Source organism: Phyllostomus discolor, chromosome 1, assembly GCF_004126475.2.
Source record: "Phyllostomus discolor isolate MPI-MPIP mPhyDis1 chromosome 1, mPhyDis1.pri.v3, whole genome shotgun sequence".
NCBI lineage: Eukaryota > Metazoa > Chordata > Mammalia > Chiroptera > Phyllostomidae > Phyllostomus > Phyllostomus discolor.
Genome location: NC_040903.2, coordinates 147013994 through 147033532, shown reverse-complemented (window position 1 = coordinate 147033532; position 19539 = coordinate 147013994). Strand labels below are relative to the sequence as shown.

The 19539-nt window shown below is 37.2% G+C and overlaps 1 protein-coding gene across 1 annotated transcript; it reads right to left on the bottom strand.

Annotated features, from left to right (window-relative positions):
- Positions 1–1543: 1543 nt before the first annotated feature.
- Positions 1544–15137, bottom strand: LOC114490268 (olfactory receptor 4S2-like). The gene is made up of 2 exons (XM_028504219.2): positions 14898–15137; positions 1544–3547 (listed from the first exon to the last, which is right to left on the bottom strand). The coding sequence occupies exon 2, from the start codon at positions 3507–3509 to the stop codon at positions 2571–2573; it is 939 nt and encodes a 312-aa protein (XP_028360020.1). The 5' UTR covers positions 3510–3547; positions 14898–15137; the 3' UTR covers positions 1544–2570.
- Positions 15138–19539: the final 4402 nt, after the last annotated feature.

Sequence of the window (19539 nt, the reverse complement as noted above, 5' to 3'; positions counted from 1 at the left end):
ACACCATTAAAGTTCTAGAAGAGAACGTAGGTAGGAAAATCTCAGAGATTTTACACAGAAACTTTTTCACTGACTTGTCTCCTAGAGCAAGGGACATAAAGGAAAGAATAAACAAATGGGACCTCATCAAAATTAAAAGCTTTTGCACAGCTAAGGAAAACAGTATCAAAATAAAAAGAGAACCAACTGTATGGGAAAATATATTTGCCAATGATACCTCAGACAAGGGTTTAATCTCCAAAATATATAAAGAACTTACACGACTCTACTCTAAGAAGACAAGTAACCCAATTAAAAAATGGGCAAAGGACTTGAACAGACACTTCTCCAAGGAGGACATACAGAAAATCCAAAGACACATGAAGCGATGCTCAATATCGCTAGCCATCAGAGAGATGCAGATTAAAACCACAATGAGATACCACTTCACACCAGTCAGAATGGCCATCATAAACAAAGCAACAAACAAGTGTTGGAGAGGATGTGGAGAAAGGGGGTCCCTAGTGCACTGTTGGTGGGACTGCAGACTGGTACAACCACTATGGAAAGCAGTTTGGAACTTCCTCAGAAAACTAAAAATGGATCTGCCTTTTGACCCAGCAATTCCATTGCTGGGACTCTATCCTAAGAACACTAAAACACCAATACAAAAGAACCTTTGCACCCCGATGTTCATAGCAGCACAATTTACAATAGCTAGGTGCTGGAAGCAACCTAGATGCCCATCAGTAAATGAATGGGTCAAAAAACTATGGTACATTTACACAATGGAATTCTATGCAGCAGAAAGAAAGAAGGAGCTCCTACCCTTTGCAACAGCATGGATGGAGCTGGAAAGCATTATGCTAAGTGAAACAAGCCAGGCAGTGAAAGACAAATACCACATGATATCACCTTTAACAGGAATCTAAACAACAAAACAAAACAAAAAAAACTAGCAAAATATAACCAAAGACACTGAAATAGGGGATAGTCTGACAGTGGCCAGAGGGGAGAGAAGAGGGAATTTCAGGGGGGAATGGGTAGGGATTACAGGAACAAATTTGGAGGACACATCGACAAAAACTAGGGGTGGGGGTAGTGGGGGGAAGGGGGGAGGGTTGGGTGGGTGGGCTGGAATGGGAGTAGGGGGGAGAAAACTGTACTTGAACAATGATTAAAATTTTTAAAAAAATTAATTAATTAATTAAAAAAAACAATTTAAAAATTTATAATAAAAATACATCTCTTTGGCTCAGTCATTTCAGTACTTCAAATGTCAAGTCTTTTAGTTGCTCTAATTAGTCTACTCCATGTATTGAAAAAAAATACCCAAAGCACTAATTTGAAAGAACACAAGCACCCCTATGTTCATTGCAGCATTACTTATAATCACCAAGATATGGAAGCAGCCCAGGTGTCCATCAGTGGATGAGTATATAAAACAACTATGGGACACTTACACAGTGGAATACTACTCAGCTGTAAAAAAGAAAATCTTACCCTTTGTGACAGCATGGATGGGCCTAGAGAACATTATGCTAAGGGAAATAAGCCAGTCAGAGAAAGACAAATACCATATGATTTCACTTATATGTGGAATATAATGAACAAACTGAACTAACAAGGAAAATGGGGACAGCCTCGTGGATAGAGAGCAGGATGACAGCTATTGGTGGGGGAAGGTTAGCAGGTGGAGAGATCAGGCAAAAAGAAAAAAGAACTCATGGACAATAGTGTGCTGAGTGCAGGGGGAGGAGGGTATAAGGGGGTTAAATGGTAATGGAAAAAATACAATAACATTTTTTAAATAAATAAATGATTATTTTCAGTAAGAATAATATACCAGTGCAGTGATATAGAATATTTCAGTTCTTCAATAGGATCATTAACAAAGATTTCTCAAGACCAAAATATGTAAAATATTCCTTTCTACACCCTTCACCTGGTACAGAAACCATCATTATGCAGTTTGTCAGTTTAAATGAACCCCTTCCTAGTATGCAATGTATATTTCTATGTCTGTATTTTCTGCATTTGTTATATTGTTATAATTATCTCTTTATGAATCTATTTCCCCTACTAAATTATGCAATATTTATGGCAAAAGACTAAGGAGAAAGAGAGGGAGAGAAAGAGAGAGAGAGAAGACAGCTCCTGGGAAGTTGGACTCCTGTTTTTACAAGAAATATTCTGATTACTCAGAGATATATGCCTATTTCTCTTGTAAACCTATTCTAAATCATTAAATGATAGCTAAAGAGTGCTGGGACTTTTTTGAATTGAAGGGATCTAAATGAGGTACTGAGCTAGGAATGTTTACTCCCCCACTCTAGAAGAGAGGATAAACCTTCCTAGTAAAAAAAGATTTAAGTTTAGCCACCTAAAGGCAGAGAAATGAAATAGCCTCAAATTATCTTGTTAAACTAAAAGTATGAGATAATTGAATTTTAGAGACTATTTACTTTATTGTTCAATTACAGTGGTCCCCATTTCCCCCCATTACTCTCCCTTGCCTATTTTAAAATTATTAATAAGTTAGGGATGACTGAAGGTATTAGCTAGTTCTCTGACTTTGCACTTCAGACAATCTATCCACTCTGCTTTTCCCTCAAGAAGACCTTGCAACTCCATAGCCATTTCACAGCACGCTTTACATCCTCATTCCTCAGAGTATAGATGAGAGGGTTTAGCATTGGGGTGATGGTGGTATAAAACACAGATATGGCCTTATCCAGTGGGAAAGTAGTGGATGGACGAAGATAAATAAAGATACAAGGGACAAAGAAGAAAGTTACTACAGTAAAATGAGACCCACAGGTAGAGAGAGCCTTGCGCCGGCTCTCTGCAGACCGCTTCCGAAGACTCAATAGAATGACTGTGTAGGAGGCCAGAAGAATGAGGAAACACCCCAGGGAAATGAGACCACTATTGGCAACCACCAACATATTTACCAGGGTTGTATCAGCACAGGCGAGTTTCAGGACTGGGTGGACATCACAAAAGTAGTGGTCGATGACCCGAGCATTGCAGAAGGGCAGCTGAAAGGTCAGGAGGGTCTGAACTAAGGAATGGCCCAGAGCTCCTATCCAAGACAGCGAGGCCAGCACAACACAAGCGCTAGCACTCATGATGGTGGTGTAACGGAGAGGTTGGCAGATGGCGGCATAACGATCAAAAGCCATGACAGTCAGAACAAAAATCTCAGCACAACCAAAAAAGTGGAAGGTAAACATCTGAGTTACACAGCCCCAGTAAGAAATAGTCTTTTTGTCAGAAATGAAGTCTGCAATCATCTTGGGTGCAGTGGCTGAGGAATAGGCAATGTCCACAAAGGACAGGTTACTGAGGAAGAAATACATGGGGGTGTGGAGCCAGGAAACAGAGAAGACTGTAAGCAAAATGAGCAGATTTCCCAAAACGATCACGATGTAGAAGAGGAGGAACAGGGCAAAGAACATCAGTTGCATTCCAGGATCTTGGGAAAGTCCTAGGAATGTAAACTCAGTGACGTTGCTGGCCACTTCCATGTGGACCCAGGTAGGACTGGTGGAGTGGCTCTGGTTCTCTGCAAAAATAAATAAATGTTTATAAACCATTCTCAGTGTGGTAAAGCCTAACAACAACAGTCTTGTTAAAATATTTGTGTTGCTAAATATAGGAGAGAAAATTACTAATATTCCTTGAATATAGTTCAAGGATATTTTCTCATTAATTTTCTTACCACATAATTGACTTACATTTGATTTTCTGTTACATTCAGATCTACAGTTCCTTTCTCCCAACCAAGAACCTAGAGAATATGAGTTTTTCTATTAAATTTATTGGAGTTTTTCTGATTATTTCTCCTTCCCTTTCTCTTGTATCAGAAATTCTCTTTTGGGCTAAAAAAAATTTAATTATTAAATGGATACATTAATTTTGAAGCTGCAGGTAAAAGCAAAAATCAGCTTCTGAGATATGATCTCTAAAATTCCTAGCTAAATCATTTTTCATATTAGATAGATAAATAGATGATTGATAGATAGATAGATACATAGATAGATACATTTTAAAAGACTAATATTCTGCTGGTTGCTTGAAGGCACAGAGAGGGGAGTGAGGACTGAGTAGCAATCACACAGGGGCTGTGAGCACCCACGCATACCCTTGGGAAGAGTATGTGCCCCAGCCTCTGCCACCAAGGGTGGCCTGGCTGCACACCCATGCCCACAATCCAGAGAGAGTGTGCTCTTGTGGAAGACCCGGAGCCCACAGCTGTGAACACTGAAAAGGCGCAGGTGCCCCACAAGATCCCCAGAGCACACAGCTGTGAACACAGGGAAGGCGCACACACTCCACAGGATCTGGGGAGCCCACCGCCATGAGCTCTGGAGAACGTGCTTAGGAGAGCCCTGATCCCACACCCAGGGCCCTGCAAAGAGGCACCAGACTGGCTCTGGGGAGAACGTAAGAGGCTGACTGAGTGCTGATCTGGAAGGGAGAAAAGTGATACCAATCGCCCTTCAGTCTGCTGAAGCCAGCAAGACCAGAAAAAATGGTTTAGCCAGTTTGAAACCAACAAGAGGTTTTTTTGTTTAGTTGTTTGATTTTGTCTTTTTTTTAAGTAACTTCTTATTTTTTAATTCTTATTATTTTTATATCTCTCAATTCCTTATGCTTCTCTTTCTTTCTTTCTAGTGTTATTCCTTCTTCTTTTCTTTCCAAATTTATCTCTTCTTCCTTCCATCTTCTGCTTTTTTTCCTTCTTTTTATTTATTAATTTTTTGAACCGGTAAGTTATTGCATATTTGTATTATAATTTTTTCATTATTCTTACATTTTTTATTTTAATAGTATTTTTTCTACTCCTCTTCTTTCTGTTTAGTCTTCTTTGCTTGGGAGTTATATTGTATCATTTGACAGGTTTCCCCTGTTATCTCATTCACAGTGTATTGCTCATTTACTGTCCTTCACTTCATTTGTGTTCCATTAGTACACTACTCAAGGTTGTATACTCCCTATTCTTATTATCTAGATCTCATAGAGTCTGACATACAATTGTGGCTCTAATATTACTGTAATTGATAGCTATTCCATACATTGTAAATACTACACAACACCCCTCCCAGATCTTAGCTCACTTCACAATTTCCCAAACTCTATTACTACTATAACCACTGTTAGTGGTTAACGCTATTCTCTCACAAACTACACCTATTTACTATTCTTTACTCTCACCCTACCTCAGAATCTGACCTCCCAGAACCTCACTACTTTCTAGATCCAACTCATAATCCTTTCCTCCCCAACAACAGTCTTATCTTCTTTCCATCCTTTCTAGAAAGTAGCTAGTGGAGTGGAAGATCACAGTTAACACTATACATAGCCAAAGGATGTCCTATCACTTCTCTTCTGACTGCTACTGTAAATATCATAGAATATTCTCTTACTGTCTTAAACCATTTTGCCTTACTCCTCCAAATGATCACAAAGAAGTGTAGGGGGAAGCAGTGAACACCAGGATACCCAAAGGAGATTGCACCACTGAATCTCACAGGTATTCTACTACAGAAGTTCACACAATAAACTCAGGGAACCAGAACAGATCAATTTAAGAAGCACAGGCTAACAAGTAGAGCCTCACAAACAATGAGAAGACACAGAAACAATCCCCAAATAAAGGGGAAGGAGGAAGCCTCAGAAAGAATGCTAAATGAAATAGAGGCAACTCAACTATCAGATATTGAGTTCAAAGAAATGATTACCAGGAAGTTCAACGAGCTCACAATGAGCTACCAGAAACTACAGGGAAACTACAATGAACTCATTGCAAACTATATCAACACAAAAAAAAGGAAATAGAAACTATCAATAAGGACCAAGAGGAACTGAAGAATACAATTTCTGAACTGAAGAACACAGTAGAAGGAATCAAAAGCAGGTTCTATGAAGCAGAAGATCGGATCAGCAAGCTAGAGGACAAAGTAGAAAAAAACACCCAGAAAAAGCAAGAAAAGGAAAAAAGGCTCAGAAAGAATAAAGAGGGATTAAAAGAAATGCAAGACAATATGAAACATAATAATATCCATATAATAGGGATAAGAGAAGGAAAAGAAGAAGAGCAAGGGATCAAAAACCTAGTTGAACAAGTAATGAAGGAGAACTTCCCTAATTTGATAAGAGAAAAAGTCACACACAAAAATCACGACACAGAGAGAGTCCCATTCAAGAGGAACCCAAAGAGGCCCACGTAAAGACACATCATAATTGAAGTGGCAAAATTTCAAGACAAAGAGAGAATCTTAAAGGCAGCAAGGGAGAAACAAGAAGTAACATACAAGGAAGCCCCAATAAGGCTAGCAACTGACTTCTCAATGGAAATGCTCCAAGCTAGAAGAGAATGGCAAGAAATATTCCAAGTAATGAGAGCCAGAAGTCTGCAACCAAGGCTACTTTACCCAGCAAGGCTCTCAATCAAGATAGAAGGCCAAATAAGGAGCTTCCCAGACAAAAGAAGTCTAAAAGAATACACCTCCACAAAACCAGCTCTTCAAGAGATGCTAAAGGGACTGCTTTAAGGGAAGGAAAGAAAAGAGAGAGACAGAGAGAGGAACACAGGTAGGTAAATGGCAGTGAATAAGTACCTAACAATGATAACCTTAAATGTAAATAGATTAAATGCTACAATCAAAAGACATAGAATAGCTGAATGAATAAGAAAGCATGACCCACACATATGCTGCCTGCAAGAGACCCACCTCAAGATAAGAGACCTACACAGGCTGAAAGTGAAGGGCTGGAAACAAATTTTCCAAGTAAACAGACAGAAAAAAAAAGCTGGGGTAGCAATACTCATATCAGACAAAATAGACTTCAAAAAACGACTATGAAGAGAGACCCAGAAGGCCACTTCATAATATTCAAGGGAAGAATCCACCAAGAAGACTTAAACATTGTAAATATATATGCACCCAACACAGGAGCACCCAAATACATAAAGAAAATCTTAGAGGACTTCAAGGAAGATATTGACAGCAACACAATTATAGTGGGGGATTTTAACACCCCACTGTCAAAAATGGACAGATCTTCCAAACAAAATATCAACAAAGATATTGTGGCATTGAACAATACCCTAGATGAAATGGACTTAACTGATATATAGAGAGCCTTCCATCCCAAAGAAGCTAAATACTCATTCTTCTCAAATGCACATGGAACATTTTCAAAGATAGACCACATGATAGAACACACAAAACAAGCCTCAACAAATTCAAGAAAATTGAAATCATACCAAGCATTGTCTCAGATCACAAGGGATTGAAACTAAAAACCAAGCCCAAGGGAAAAAACCCGAAATACTCAAAATCTTGGAGATTGAATACCATGCTATTAAACAATGAATGGGTCAAGAATGAAATTAAGGAAGAAATCAAAAGGTTTCTGGAAACAAATGAAAATGAACTCACAACAACCCCAACTTATGGGACACAGTGAAGGCAGTCCTGAGAGGGAAGTGCATAGAGATACAGGCCTACCTAAAAAGATAGAAACATTTCAAACAACCTAACCTTATGCCTACAAGAACCGGCGGAACAACAACAAAGACAGCCCAGAGCAAGTAGGAGGAAGGAAATAACCAAGATCAGAAAAGAATTAAATGACATGGAGGCTAAAAGCACAATTCTAAGGATCAATGAATTCAGGAGCTGGGTCTTTGAAAAGATAAACAAAGTGAACAAGCCTTTAAGCAGACTCATTAAGAAAAAAGAGAGAGGACCGAAATAAACACAATCAGAAATGAAAGAGGAAAGATTACAACTGAAACCACAGAAATACAAAGGATTGTAAGGAATTACTATGAAGAACTGTATGCCAAGAAATTTGAAAATCTAGGTGAAATGGACAAATTTCTAGAAAAACAATCTTCCAAAACTGAATGAAGAAGAAGCAGAAAGCCTGAACAGACCAATAACAGCAGATGAAATTGAAGCAGTAATCAAAAAATTCCCAACACACAAAAGCCCTGGACCAGATGGTTTCACAGGAGAATTCTACAAAGCATTTAAGGAAGAGCTAACCCCTATCCTCCACAGACTATTCAAAAAAATCCAAAATGATGGAAGACTCCCAAACTCTTTTTATGAGGCCAACATCATCCTAATCCCAAAACCAGATGAAGACACAACAAAGTCAGAAAACTTCAGGCCAATATCACTGATGAACATAGATGCTAAAATCCTCAACAAAATATTGGCAAACTGCATCCAACAATACATTAAAAAGATCATACACCATGACTGAGTGGGATTCATCCCAAGGATGCAAGGATGGTACAATATTTGCAAATCAGTAAATGTAATACATCACATAAACAAAAGTAAAGACAAAAACCACATGATCATATCAATAGATGCAGAAAAAGCATTTGAAAGGTACAGCACCCATTTATGATAAAAACACCCTGCAAATTGGGAATAGCAGGAGCATTCCTCAACATTATAAAGGCCATACATGAGAGATCTACAGCCAACATCATACTCAATGGGCAAAAACTAAAATCTTTACCAGTAGGATCAGGAACAAGACAAGGCTGTCCACTTTCACCACTTCTATTCAATATAATGTTGGAAGTCTTAGTCACAGCAATCAGACAAGAAAAGGAAATAAAAGGTATCCAAATTGGAAAGGAAGAAACAAAACTATCACTATTTGCAGGTGACATGATAGTGTACATAGAAAATCCTATAGACTCGGTCAAAAAACTGCTTGACCTAATAAATGAATTTGGCAAAACAGTGGGATACAAAGTCTATATCCAGAAATCAAAGACATTTTTGTATACCAATGATGAAACAGCAGAAGCAGAAATCAAGCAAAAAATCCCATCCAATATAGCAAAAAGAAAAATAAAATACTTAGGAATAAACCTAACCAAAGAGGTAAAAGACCTGTATTCAGAAAACTACATAACACTGAAGAAAGAAATCAAGGAAGACAGAAACAAATGGAAACGTATACTGTGGTCATGGATTGGAAGAATTAACATCATCAAAATATCCATATTACCCAAAGCAATTTACACATTGAATGCCATACCTATTAAAGTACCAATGGCATATTTCACAGACATAGAATAAACACTTCAAAAATTTATATGGAACCATAAATGACCCCGAATAGCTGCTGCAATTTTGAGAAAGAACAGTAAAGTATGAGGGATCACAGTACCTGATACTAAGCTGTATTACAAGGCCACTGTAATCAAAACAGCCTGGTACTGGAATAAAAACAGGCATATGGACCAATGGAACAGAACAGAGAGCCCAGAAATAAGCCCAAGTTTCTATGGTCAATTAATATTTGACAAAGGGGGCAGCAACATAAAATGGAGTAAAAATAGCCTCTTCAATAAATGGTGTTGGGAGAACTGGACAGCTACGTACAAAAAAAATGAAACTTGAGCACCAACTTACACTATACACAAAAATAAATTCAAGGTGGATAAAAGATCTAAATATAAACTGTGACACCATTAAAATCCTAGAGGAGTACATAGGCAGGAGAATCTCAGATATTTCGCACAGAAACATTTTTAGTGACATGTCCCCTAGAGCAAGGGTCATAAAGGAAAAAATAAACAAATGGGACCTCATCAAAATTAAAAGCTTCTGCACAGCTAAAAAAACCAGTATTAAAATAAAAAGGGAACCAACTGTGTGGGAAAACATATTTGCCAATGATACCTCAGACAAGGGTTTAATCTCCAAAATATATAAAGAACTTACACAATTCCACTCTAAGAAGACAAGCAACCCAATTAAAAAATGGGCAAAGGATTTGAACAGACACTTCTCCAAGGAGGACACACAGAGGATCCAGAGACACATGAAAAGATGCTCAATATCACTAGCTATCAGAGAGCTGCAAATTAAAGCCTTAATGAGATACCACTTCACACCAGTCAGAATGGTCATCATAAACAAAGCAACAAACAACAAGTGTTGGAGAGGTTGTGAGGAAAGGGGGACCCTAGTGCACTGTTGGTGGGATGGCAGACTGGTACAACCACTATGAAAAACAGTATGGAACTTCCTCAGAAAACGAAAAATGGATCTGCCTTTTGACTCAGCAATTCCACTGCTAGGATTATATCCTAAGAACCCTGAAACACCAATCCAAAAGAACCTATGCACCCCAATATTCATAGCAGCACAATTTACAATAGCCAAGTGCTGGAAGCAACCTAAGTGCCCATCAGTAAACGAATGGATCAAAAAACTATGGTACATGACAGTGTTCAGAGGGGAGAAGAGAGGGAATTTCAGGGCGAAAGGGGAAGGATTTATAGGAACAAGTATAAAGGACACATGGACAAAAACTAGGGGTGGGTGGGAATGGGAGGGAGGAAGAGAGGGCTGGGTGGGTGAGTTGGGATGGGAGTAAAAGATAGAAAATTTTACTGCAACAACAATTAAAATAAAATTTAAAAAACCAACTATGGTACAGCTACACAATGGAATTCTATGCAGCAGAAAGAAAGGAGCTCCTACCCTTTGCAATAGCATGGATGAAACTGGAAAGCATTATGCTAAGCAAAATAAGCCAGCCAGTGAAAGCCAAATACCATATGATCTCACCTTTAACGGGAATCTAAACAACAAAACAAAGAAACAAGCAAAATATAGCCAAAGACACTGAAATAGAAAACAGGATGACAGCTACCGGAAGGGAGAGTGGAGGGAATTTCAGGGGACAGTTGGAAGGGTTTACAGGAACAAATATAAAGGACACATGGACAAAAACTAGGGGTGGGGTGGGAGTAAAGGACAGAAAACTGTACTTGAACAGTTATTAAAATAAAATTTAAAAAAGACTAACATTCTACTCAATCAAATAATAAATACTCCATTTCCAGTTTCTAAATTAGGTTGGAATTTTAATACAATTAAAACATTCATTTCAATACATTTTTAGTGACTGAGAACATGTACAGTGGCTTCCTGCTTATCAACAACCCATGTTTATTAATCAACATTGAAGGAGTTTGAGTCCTAAGCTTTGACCTACATGTAAAAATTCTAGTTTATTTGCCAGTTAGGAATTCATGAGGAGTGGTCTAATTATATAGATAAATACTTTCTCCTATATCACTCTAAAGAAGTGAAAAGTTTAAAAATTATTAAAGTCCCTATCATCTTCAATCCATTTGCCTTGAAAAAGCCCCAGATAATTCTCCATCTTTGCAATCATAAGTAAGAATTAGTAATAAAATTTTTATATAGATGATGTTATAAATGGTATTTACAAAATTAAGTGTCTGATACTGTTTTAGAAACTCTGTATAAGAATGGCTAAGGCATACAGAGAAAACTATTGGATAAAAACAATCAATAAAGCATTCTTGAAAGAGATGAACTATGAGAAAGATCTAAAGAGGTTCCTCAGAATAAAAATTGCTTTTCTGAATCATGCAAATTACTAGCTATTCTTCATCGTTTCTGGGAACATCTCTTTTCTGATTGGACAGTGGAAAGAACACTGCCCAGAAGCTGAGTGAGTCAAGTGTGAGCACCCTCACCAAATGGTACCTTTGGCTAATGTATTTATTTTTTTTTCCCTGAATCTCAGTTTTCTCATCTATAAAATGGATAGTAAAGTTATTTACCTCACAAAGTTATTACAAAAATAAAATGAAATAGACAGTATAAGGTGTTTTTTTTTTTTTTGTATTTACAAAGTGTTTGGCTTTACAATTTGAATCTATAAAGTAGGATCTCTCTAGTAAGTAGGATTTGTAATTTGACTTAGTCAGCTATTATATAAACATTATATAGACAACTACTCAGAAATATTAAAATTTATACATAATTCTATTACTGAGATAATGAATTCTATATCTGCTCATTTTCACTGCAGAGATACTATTAATAGTTAATATTTATTATGCACTTGAATATGTGCAGGATTGTACCTTAAACTATTAGCATGTTACCTCATCCACCCTCACAGCAACATTATAAATCTTATCTTTATTTTACAGTGCACCAAAATTTAAAAAGGTTGGGTAAATCAACCAATATAACATAGTCAGTAAAAGGTTTGGTATTTGAATTGCTGTATTCTGATTCCAAAACCCATGATATAACACATCTCCTTAAATAAAGGATAAACAGAATGATAAATAGAAAGATAATAGATGATAGACAGACATAGATAAATAAGTGTGATAGAGAGATAAATTCATGATAAAAATTACATTTAAAAAATCAATTGATCTCTTATGGTGTGAAATCTTTTGATTTGAGGATATGCTCCATGTCCTTAAGTCTTTGAATAAACTACGAAACTATAGCAGTGAAGTCAAATTATGCTCATTATCACAAATTAGTAAAATTAGCAGTTGAAAAAATATTCAATAATAGAAAATACTTATAATGTACTTACTGCGTGCCTGGTGTTGTTCCAAGTGATAATAACATTTAATTCTCATAACAATTGTATGAGGTAGCCTAGCATCATTATCCTCACTTTAGAAATGAAGAAACTAAAGCACGGAGAGAATAATTTGCCCAAGGTCACAGAGATAGTTATTCACAGAGTTGGTATTTGAACTTAGGCAATGGGACTAAAAATGTATTTTCTTAATGAATATGCATATTCCTGAGTCTGATGACATCAAAGTCACCATACTTCTGCTAATTATGAAGAGTTTGGTTTATTTTTTAACTATATCCAGTATTTAGAGACAAAGACTACAGTTGCAGCTGGCAAGATCATCACAACATACACAGTTTGTGCCCAAGTTTACTCAAATTAAACTTAAAATAAGAATGCAGCCCTGGCTGGTGTAGCTCAGTGGATTGAGCATCAGACTGCAAACCAAAGGGTTACTGGTTGGATTCCCAATTAGGGCACATGCTTGGGCTGTGGGCCAGGCCCCCAGTAGGGGACACATAAGGAGTAACCATATATTGATGTTTCTCTCCCTTTCTTTTTCCCTCTTTTCCCCTCCCTCTAAAAACAAATAAATAAAATCTTTTTCAAAGAATGCAATAACAAGTGATGTGATATTAATTGTTAATCTAGACATTATTTCATTTAATATGTGTTATTGACAATCAAATAAAGTTGAGGAGTTGGAATTTATCTTGAACATTTTGAGAGATCATAGGGAAAGATCTCTCCTATGGCAGGAGGACTACAGCATTAAAGGCGGTGAAGAGTACTAGTTTAAGAGAGAGAGAGAGAAGAGGGAAGAGGAGGAGGAGGAAGAGGGACAAAGAAGAGGAAAGAAGAAGGAAAGAAGCCTGAAATCCAGTTTACCAAGCTTTTAAATTCTAGCTCTATTACTTGCTAACACTATGACTTCAGGAAAATTATATAACTTTCCTTGGCTCAGTTTTTTCAAGTATAAAATATAAATAAGAATATTACACACCACAAAATTTTTGTAGATTAAATGTGTGTTAATATAGAGCACTTATATACATGGCACACTGTAAGTCTATAACCCATCTTAGTGACTGGAGAACATGCTAACAGGAGGATGGGAGAGAAGCCTGGATAGGAGTCACCTTAAGACACTAAACTCTTCACCATGTTCGTCTCCTCATTCCCACTTATATGTATTTCCATGCTTTTCAAAACATATAAAACTAATCTGCTGCTGAAACTCACCCTCTCAAATACATTCTTTGACTAAAGTAGTAAGAGGATATAGTCCATATCCTTGCATGACTTTCTTTAAACGATGCCCAAAGATGTTTGGGCAGCTGCTCCTTAATAGTGATGATCTTGACTTTATCTGGGATCCCCTTCAGGAACCCAAAAATTTAATCCAAGTCTAAGACCAAAGACTTTTGTACTATCTTCATTGGGAGAAAGAGCACAGGATTCAAACACAGAGTAACTGGGCTTGACTCACACTTCTGCCTCTTACAGGCTGTGTCATCTTAACACCATTTCCCTCACTTCTATTAACCCCAGAATCCTCCCCTGTTAGACAATAATGACACAATAGTGAACAGAAAAGCAATAAATGATCTGCAGATCTAAATCATGATCATTTTAGTGGTGGAATTTCAAAGGCATCGGTATCAGACATCTGAACTCTGGGGACTAGAGCTTCCACAGGGCTGCTCATTTCCACTGATCCTCCCAGGTTCTTAGGTCAAATTTGATCTCTCTAGGATGATGTCAAAGAATAAATGCTGGTTGTAATAGGATCTATGCTGTTAAAGAAACAAGGTTGTTCCTTTACTTGCCACCATGAGTCCACCTAAATTATTTCAAAGAGAACAAATAGCAGGACTGCAGCTCCTGAAACCTTCTGTGCCCTTTCATGCAATAAATAATGTCTGAGCAAGTAAAGTCTTGAGACATATGCAAATAAGTTAATATAACACAATGCAGAAATATACATTTATATTTCACACAGCACCAATATTTATTTATCCTTTCACTTAATAAATATTTTATTGCACACATTCTCTTTGTCTCTTTGTCTGGTACTGTGCTGTGGATATAAAAGGATGAATAAAACCCTATTCCTGATGTAAAGCCATTCATTTTAGAGTAATACTTTAACCTTCTCAAGTCCTCTTAGATTTATATAAAGTTCTATACTTATATAGGTAGAAAAGGATCTTAGAGATCACTTGACTTTATTCCACTCATTTAGGTGCAGAGAAGAAATTGGATTATCTAGGTTTCACTGTGGTACAGCTAGGGCTAACTTCCAATTGAAATAATATTTATACACAGTTTAAAGTGTAATAAACTACTTCATGCATTATGTAATAGAATTACCAGAACAGACATTGTAGAGTGGGTAAAATCTTTGAAAGTTCCTCTTTATCCTTGAATACAATTTGAATCAATGAAAATTGCCCTTGCCTCTTTCACCAGTTAACTTGACATTCCAGCTGGAAAACTTCAGCTGTCTTCTTGACATGGTCCCACCACATGAATTTGGATGATCTGTGATCTTCTTTGATCAAAAAAACCTTTCTGAGGTAGAAATGTTACCTGTATCCAGATATTTACACTAAAAAATGGAGATATGTCTAGTGTTGCTTCTTATATATGTTCAGCTTAAGAAGAGGTCCTGAGTCTGTCTGTCTGTCTGTCTGTCTGTCTGTCTCTGTCTCTCTCTCTCTCAATTTTATGAGTTTATTGCCATACCATTGCTTCTGATCTTGGCCTGCAAGAACTTTTTATGTTCCTGCTTCCAAGAGAAACCATAAGCGATCTCTATGCCTCATCACAACCCTGAGAGAATTGTTTGGCCACTGATTGGGTAGCAGCTGGAGAGTATTGTTAGGAAAAGAAAGTGCAAGTGTAATTACCATTAAATGACTCATTGTAAAAGTATAGGCCACTCAATAAGTAACTAGTTAATAAATATTGAAGCCCTTTGTACAGTTTTGCACAATTTACTCAGGGGAGGGGAGAGGGTGGTTCATAGTTTCCCTATATTGAACCACTAACCTAACAACAAAATATTGGTTTATAAAACTTTTTAAATATTTTATTTTTAAATTTGCTAAAGCTCAAGTAAACAGGCAAAATGTTAAATTTATTGGCGCTGTTAAAATGCTGCCTCAGTCCTATTACATGAATGAGTTCTATGGTATTGAGGTATTTAGGACCTTGCTGGAGATGAGGATTGCACTTCTGAAACTGAGTGTAAAATTTATCACTGAAGTACAGAATGAAATTTTGGGTCAAGCCTGAGGCTCCATGTGTTTGAATGGCATGATGATTTGACAGGAAAAAATATAGTAACCCAAATAACATTCACCTTGCTAGTGATTTTCTGAGGCAAAAAAATGATTGTTATGTTGCAATTTAAAGTGCTTTTTGTTGTTGTTGGCAAAAGTTTATTATTCTATGACTCTCTGAGTTGTAAATAAAAGGAAAGAGCTAACTGCAGCAGTCCCCACTTTACTAGGTTTACCACTCAAATTCCTTTTGAGATGAAGGACTATATCACATGATTCTCTTCTCTCTTCTTTATCTTATTCTGGTTTTTTCCTTCCTTCATTTCTTCCTACGTTCATTCTTTTTTATTTCCTTCCTTTCTTGACTCAAAAACCCCCCAACTATTTATTCAGACAGAAAAAAAAAATGAATAATGTGTAATATTACTTATACTTATGTGTATCTGAAAAATGCCAAACTTATAGAATGGTGGTTACCAGGGGCTGGGGGAAGGGAGGGATGGGGCAATGTTAAAGGGTGCTAACTTGCAGTTAGATGAATAAGTTCTGAAGATCTAATGAACAGCATAGTGATTGTAGTCAACAATAATGTACTATATACTTCAAAGTTGCTAAGAGACTTGATCTTAAATGTCCTCACCAAAAAAAAAAAAAAGGAAATAATAATGACATGACATAAGTGTTAGTTAAAGCTATGGTGGTAATCATATTACAATATATAAGTGTATCAAATCAACACTATGTATAAGGTCTGTCCAGAAGGTATCCAGCCACATAACATGAAAAACAGAGACAGCTACTGAAGAAAATACAAGATACAAGAAACATTGTACATAGGACAGTAATGCCTCAGTTCCTTCAAAGCAGGCACCTTGAGACTTCACATAGTTCTCCCAATCACCATAAGCTGCCCATTGTATTTTCTTGAATCTCATCAATGGTCTGAAATCTCTTCCCTTTCAAAGGTGATTTTAGTTTGGGGAAAAGCCAGAAGTCACAGGACACCAAATCTGGGCTGTAAGGGGACTGTAATCAGGGTGATTTGATGTTTTGCAAAAAAAGTCTACACAAAATGTGATGCATGAGTGAGCACATTGTCGTGATGAAGCTGCCAGTCACCAGTTGCCCATAGATACAGCCTTCTGAATCACCTCAATAGTTTCCACAGAGGAATGTTCAAGCTTAACACAAAATCTGATGCAGATTTGGTGCTCTACTCATTCAGTCATTTTAAATGTAATGGCTACACAGTACACATGCTAACTTAACAGCATCTACAGCACCCACTGACTACTACATTGAAGTTCATGCATGCTCATTCTGGTCCACTCTCCTTGGCTGCCAGGTTACACGGATGCTGTGCAAACCCTTCTCATTATATTAACAATGGCTGGACTTTTTCTGGACAGACCTCATATGCACCCATATATTCATTGCAGCATTATTCATGTGGCCAAGACATAGAAACAGCCAAAGAGTCTATCCTTCAACAGATGATTGGATAAAGAAGATGTGGTACAATGGAATACTGCTCGGCCATAAGAAGAGATGAAATACTGCCATTTGTGACAACATGGATGGGCCTTGAGAATATTATGATAAGTGAAATAAGTCAGTCAGAAAAGCTACAAACCACATAATTTCACTCATATGTGGGATATAAAACTGAAACTCAGATACAGACAACAGTATGGTGGATACCAGAGAAAAGGGTGTGGGAGGTAGTAAAGAGTAAAGCTGATCAAATATACAGTGATAGAAGATGATTTGATTTTGGGTGGAGGGCACACTGTGCAATACACAGATCAGGTATCACAGATCAGGTATCAGAAATGTACATTTGAAACCTCTACAATTCTGTTAACCAATGTCATCCAATAAATTTAAAAATAAATAAATAAAGTGATGGTATACAAGCCTTGAAAGTACAATGTGATGTTAATGTGAACATTAAAAAAACTAACAATTTGACTTTTTACATAATTTTGAGGAAGCATATACTATCACCTAACAGTCTTGTATTGAGGCTGATTTTAACATGAATGGGGGAGTTATTAGGGATTTTACTGTCACATGACAGGGGACTGGGGTCAAACGCTCTCTAGTGAATCTTTTTGTCCTGTGGTTCTCTAAGAGTGAACAATCATAGTCTTCTTCCAGCCTCTATTTCTCTTTTAATTTAACAGAACAATTAGCAATAATAGTAACATAAGCAATGTTTATTGAGTTCTGAGCATAGGTAGACACACTCATTTGAGCTTTACAAGTATTGTTTTGTTTAGTTTTCTTGAGAACTTTATAAAGCAGAAACTATTGTTTATTTAACAGTCAAAGGGGTACTGTGAAGTTCAGTTGTTTGTCCTCTAGTAAGTGGTGGAGCTGGACCACAATGAGGCTATCTGACCCCAGAATCCACACTTCGGACCTCGTTGCTCTACTCCCCCCAGTCATCTGGGCTCACACATTGTCTTAGAGTGTTCTGTACCTTCCTCTGGTGAACACTGAGAGACCTTATGATTGGATATTGGGGTGATCTATTGTTGCATGGGGGAACAACCAAATGGCAAGATGTCCACCCCATCTCCAGGAACATAATGGGCACTCAGCAAATAGCTATTAAAATAATGAATGGATAATAGTGGCTTAATAAATGAGTAATGAATAAATTAATAAATGTTAAAACATCCAAAACTCACTAGGAATTATTTATTAGAGAAACATCTCACAGAAAATATTTTTTCTAAATTAGGGGTAAATATTGTGAAGGCATGTTGACTTCTCTCAAATAATACTTTCTGGTCTCTAGGAATTTTAGAAGGAGAAATTTGGCAATGGGAAAAACTTCTCCTTCTAAAAATCCTCACTAAATGACTCCTTATAAAACTATATTAAAGGTTACTAGGTAAATAACTATTTAATTAATGTTTAGGTCATTTCTGCATGGTTTTGTACAATTTACTCAAAGCTGGATAAGAGAATGGGTATGGTAGTGCTCAGTATTGCTGTATTGGACCTCTTACCCAACAATAATAACAAATAAAACATTATTTTTCTTTATTATTATTGGCCTTCTTACTATTATTTCTCTCACTATTCTTGGCTCATTGACAATACATAGTTTGGAGCTAGGCTATAAATGTTCAGTCATCGTACCCATCTGTTCTCAAAGTATAAAGTCAATAATCTTCCCATGATCTCATAAACCAGGCTTGTTTTTGTCTCCTTTCAGTTACTTCAGTAGCCCAAAGGGCCATGGGAGCTGGAAAGAAGGGAAAGACCCACCACAAATATCTGTGGTGCTTAAAGCAAGAATACACATGGAACCCAGATACATAGGTCTAAAAACTATAAGTCAAGGTAACATAATTTTTTTTAAAGATTTTATTTATTTTTATTTTTAGGGAGGGAAGGAAGGGGGGGGAGAGAGAGAGAGAGAGACATCAATGTGCGGTTGCTGGGGATTATGGCCTGCAACCCAGGAATGTACCCTGGCTGGGAATCGAACCTGGGACACTTTGGTTCCCAGCCCGCTCTCAATCCACTGAGCTATGCCAGCCAGGGCTAAGGTAACATAATTTAAGTGTCCTGTCTCCAAGAAAGCCTGAAAACATACTCAGAGAATAATGTTGTTAGTCTCATAATTACCAGAAGTCCAGTTTCAAATTTAAAATCCTCAGATTCCTTGAAATATACATGAGGCATGGCAGTGTGGAAAGAGTAAGCTTTGGCTCTCAGTCTCCAGCCTGTTTCTTCCTGGTTCCAAATCCCAGCACAAGAAGTCTCATGTATGAATGTGGGCTCTGCATCCCAGATGTCCAGGCTCTGCCCACACACTTTAAATAGAGTAGCCCTC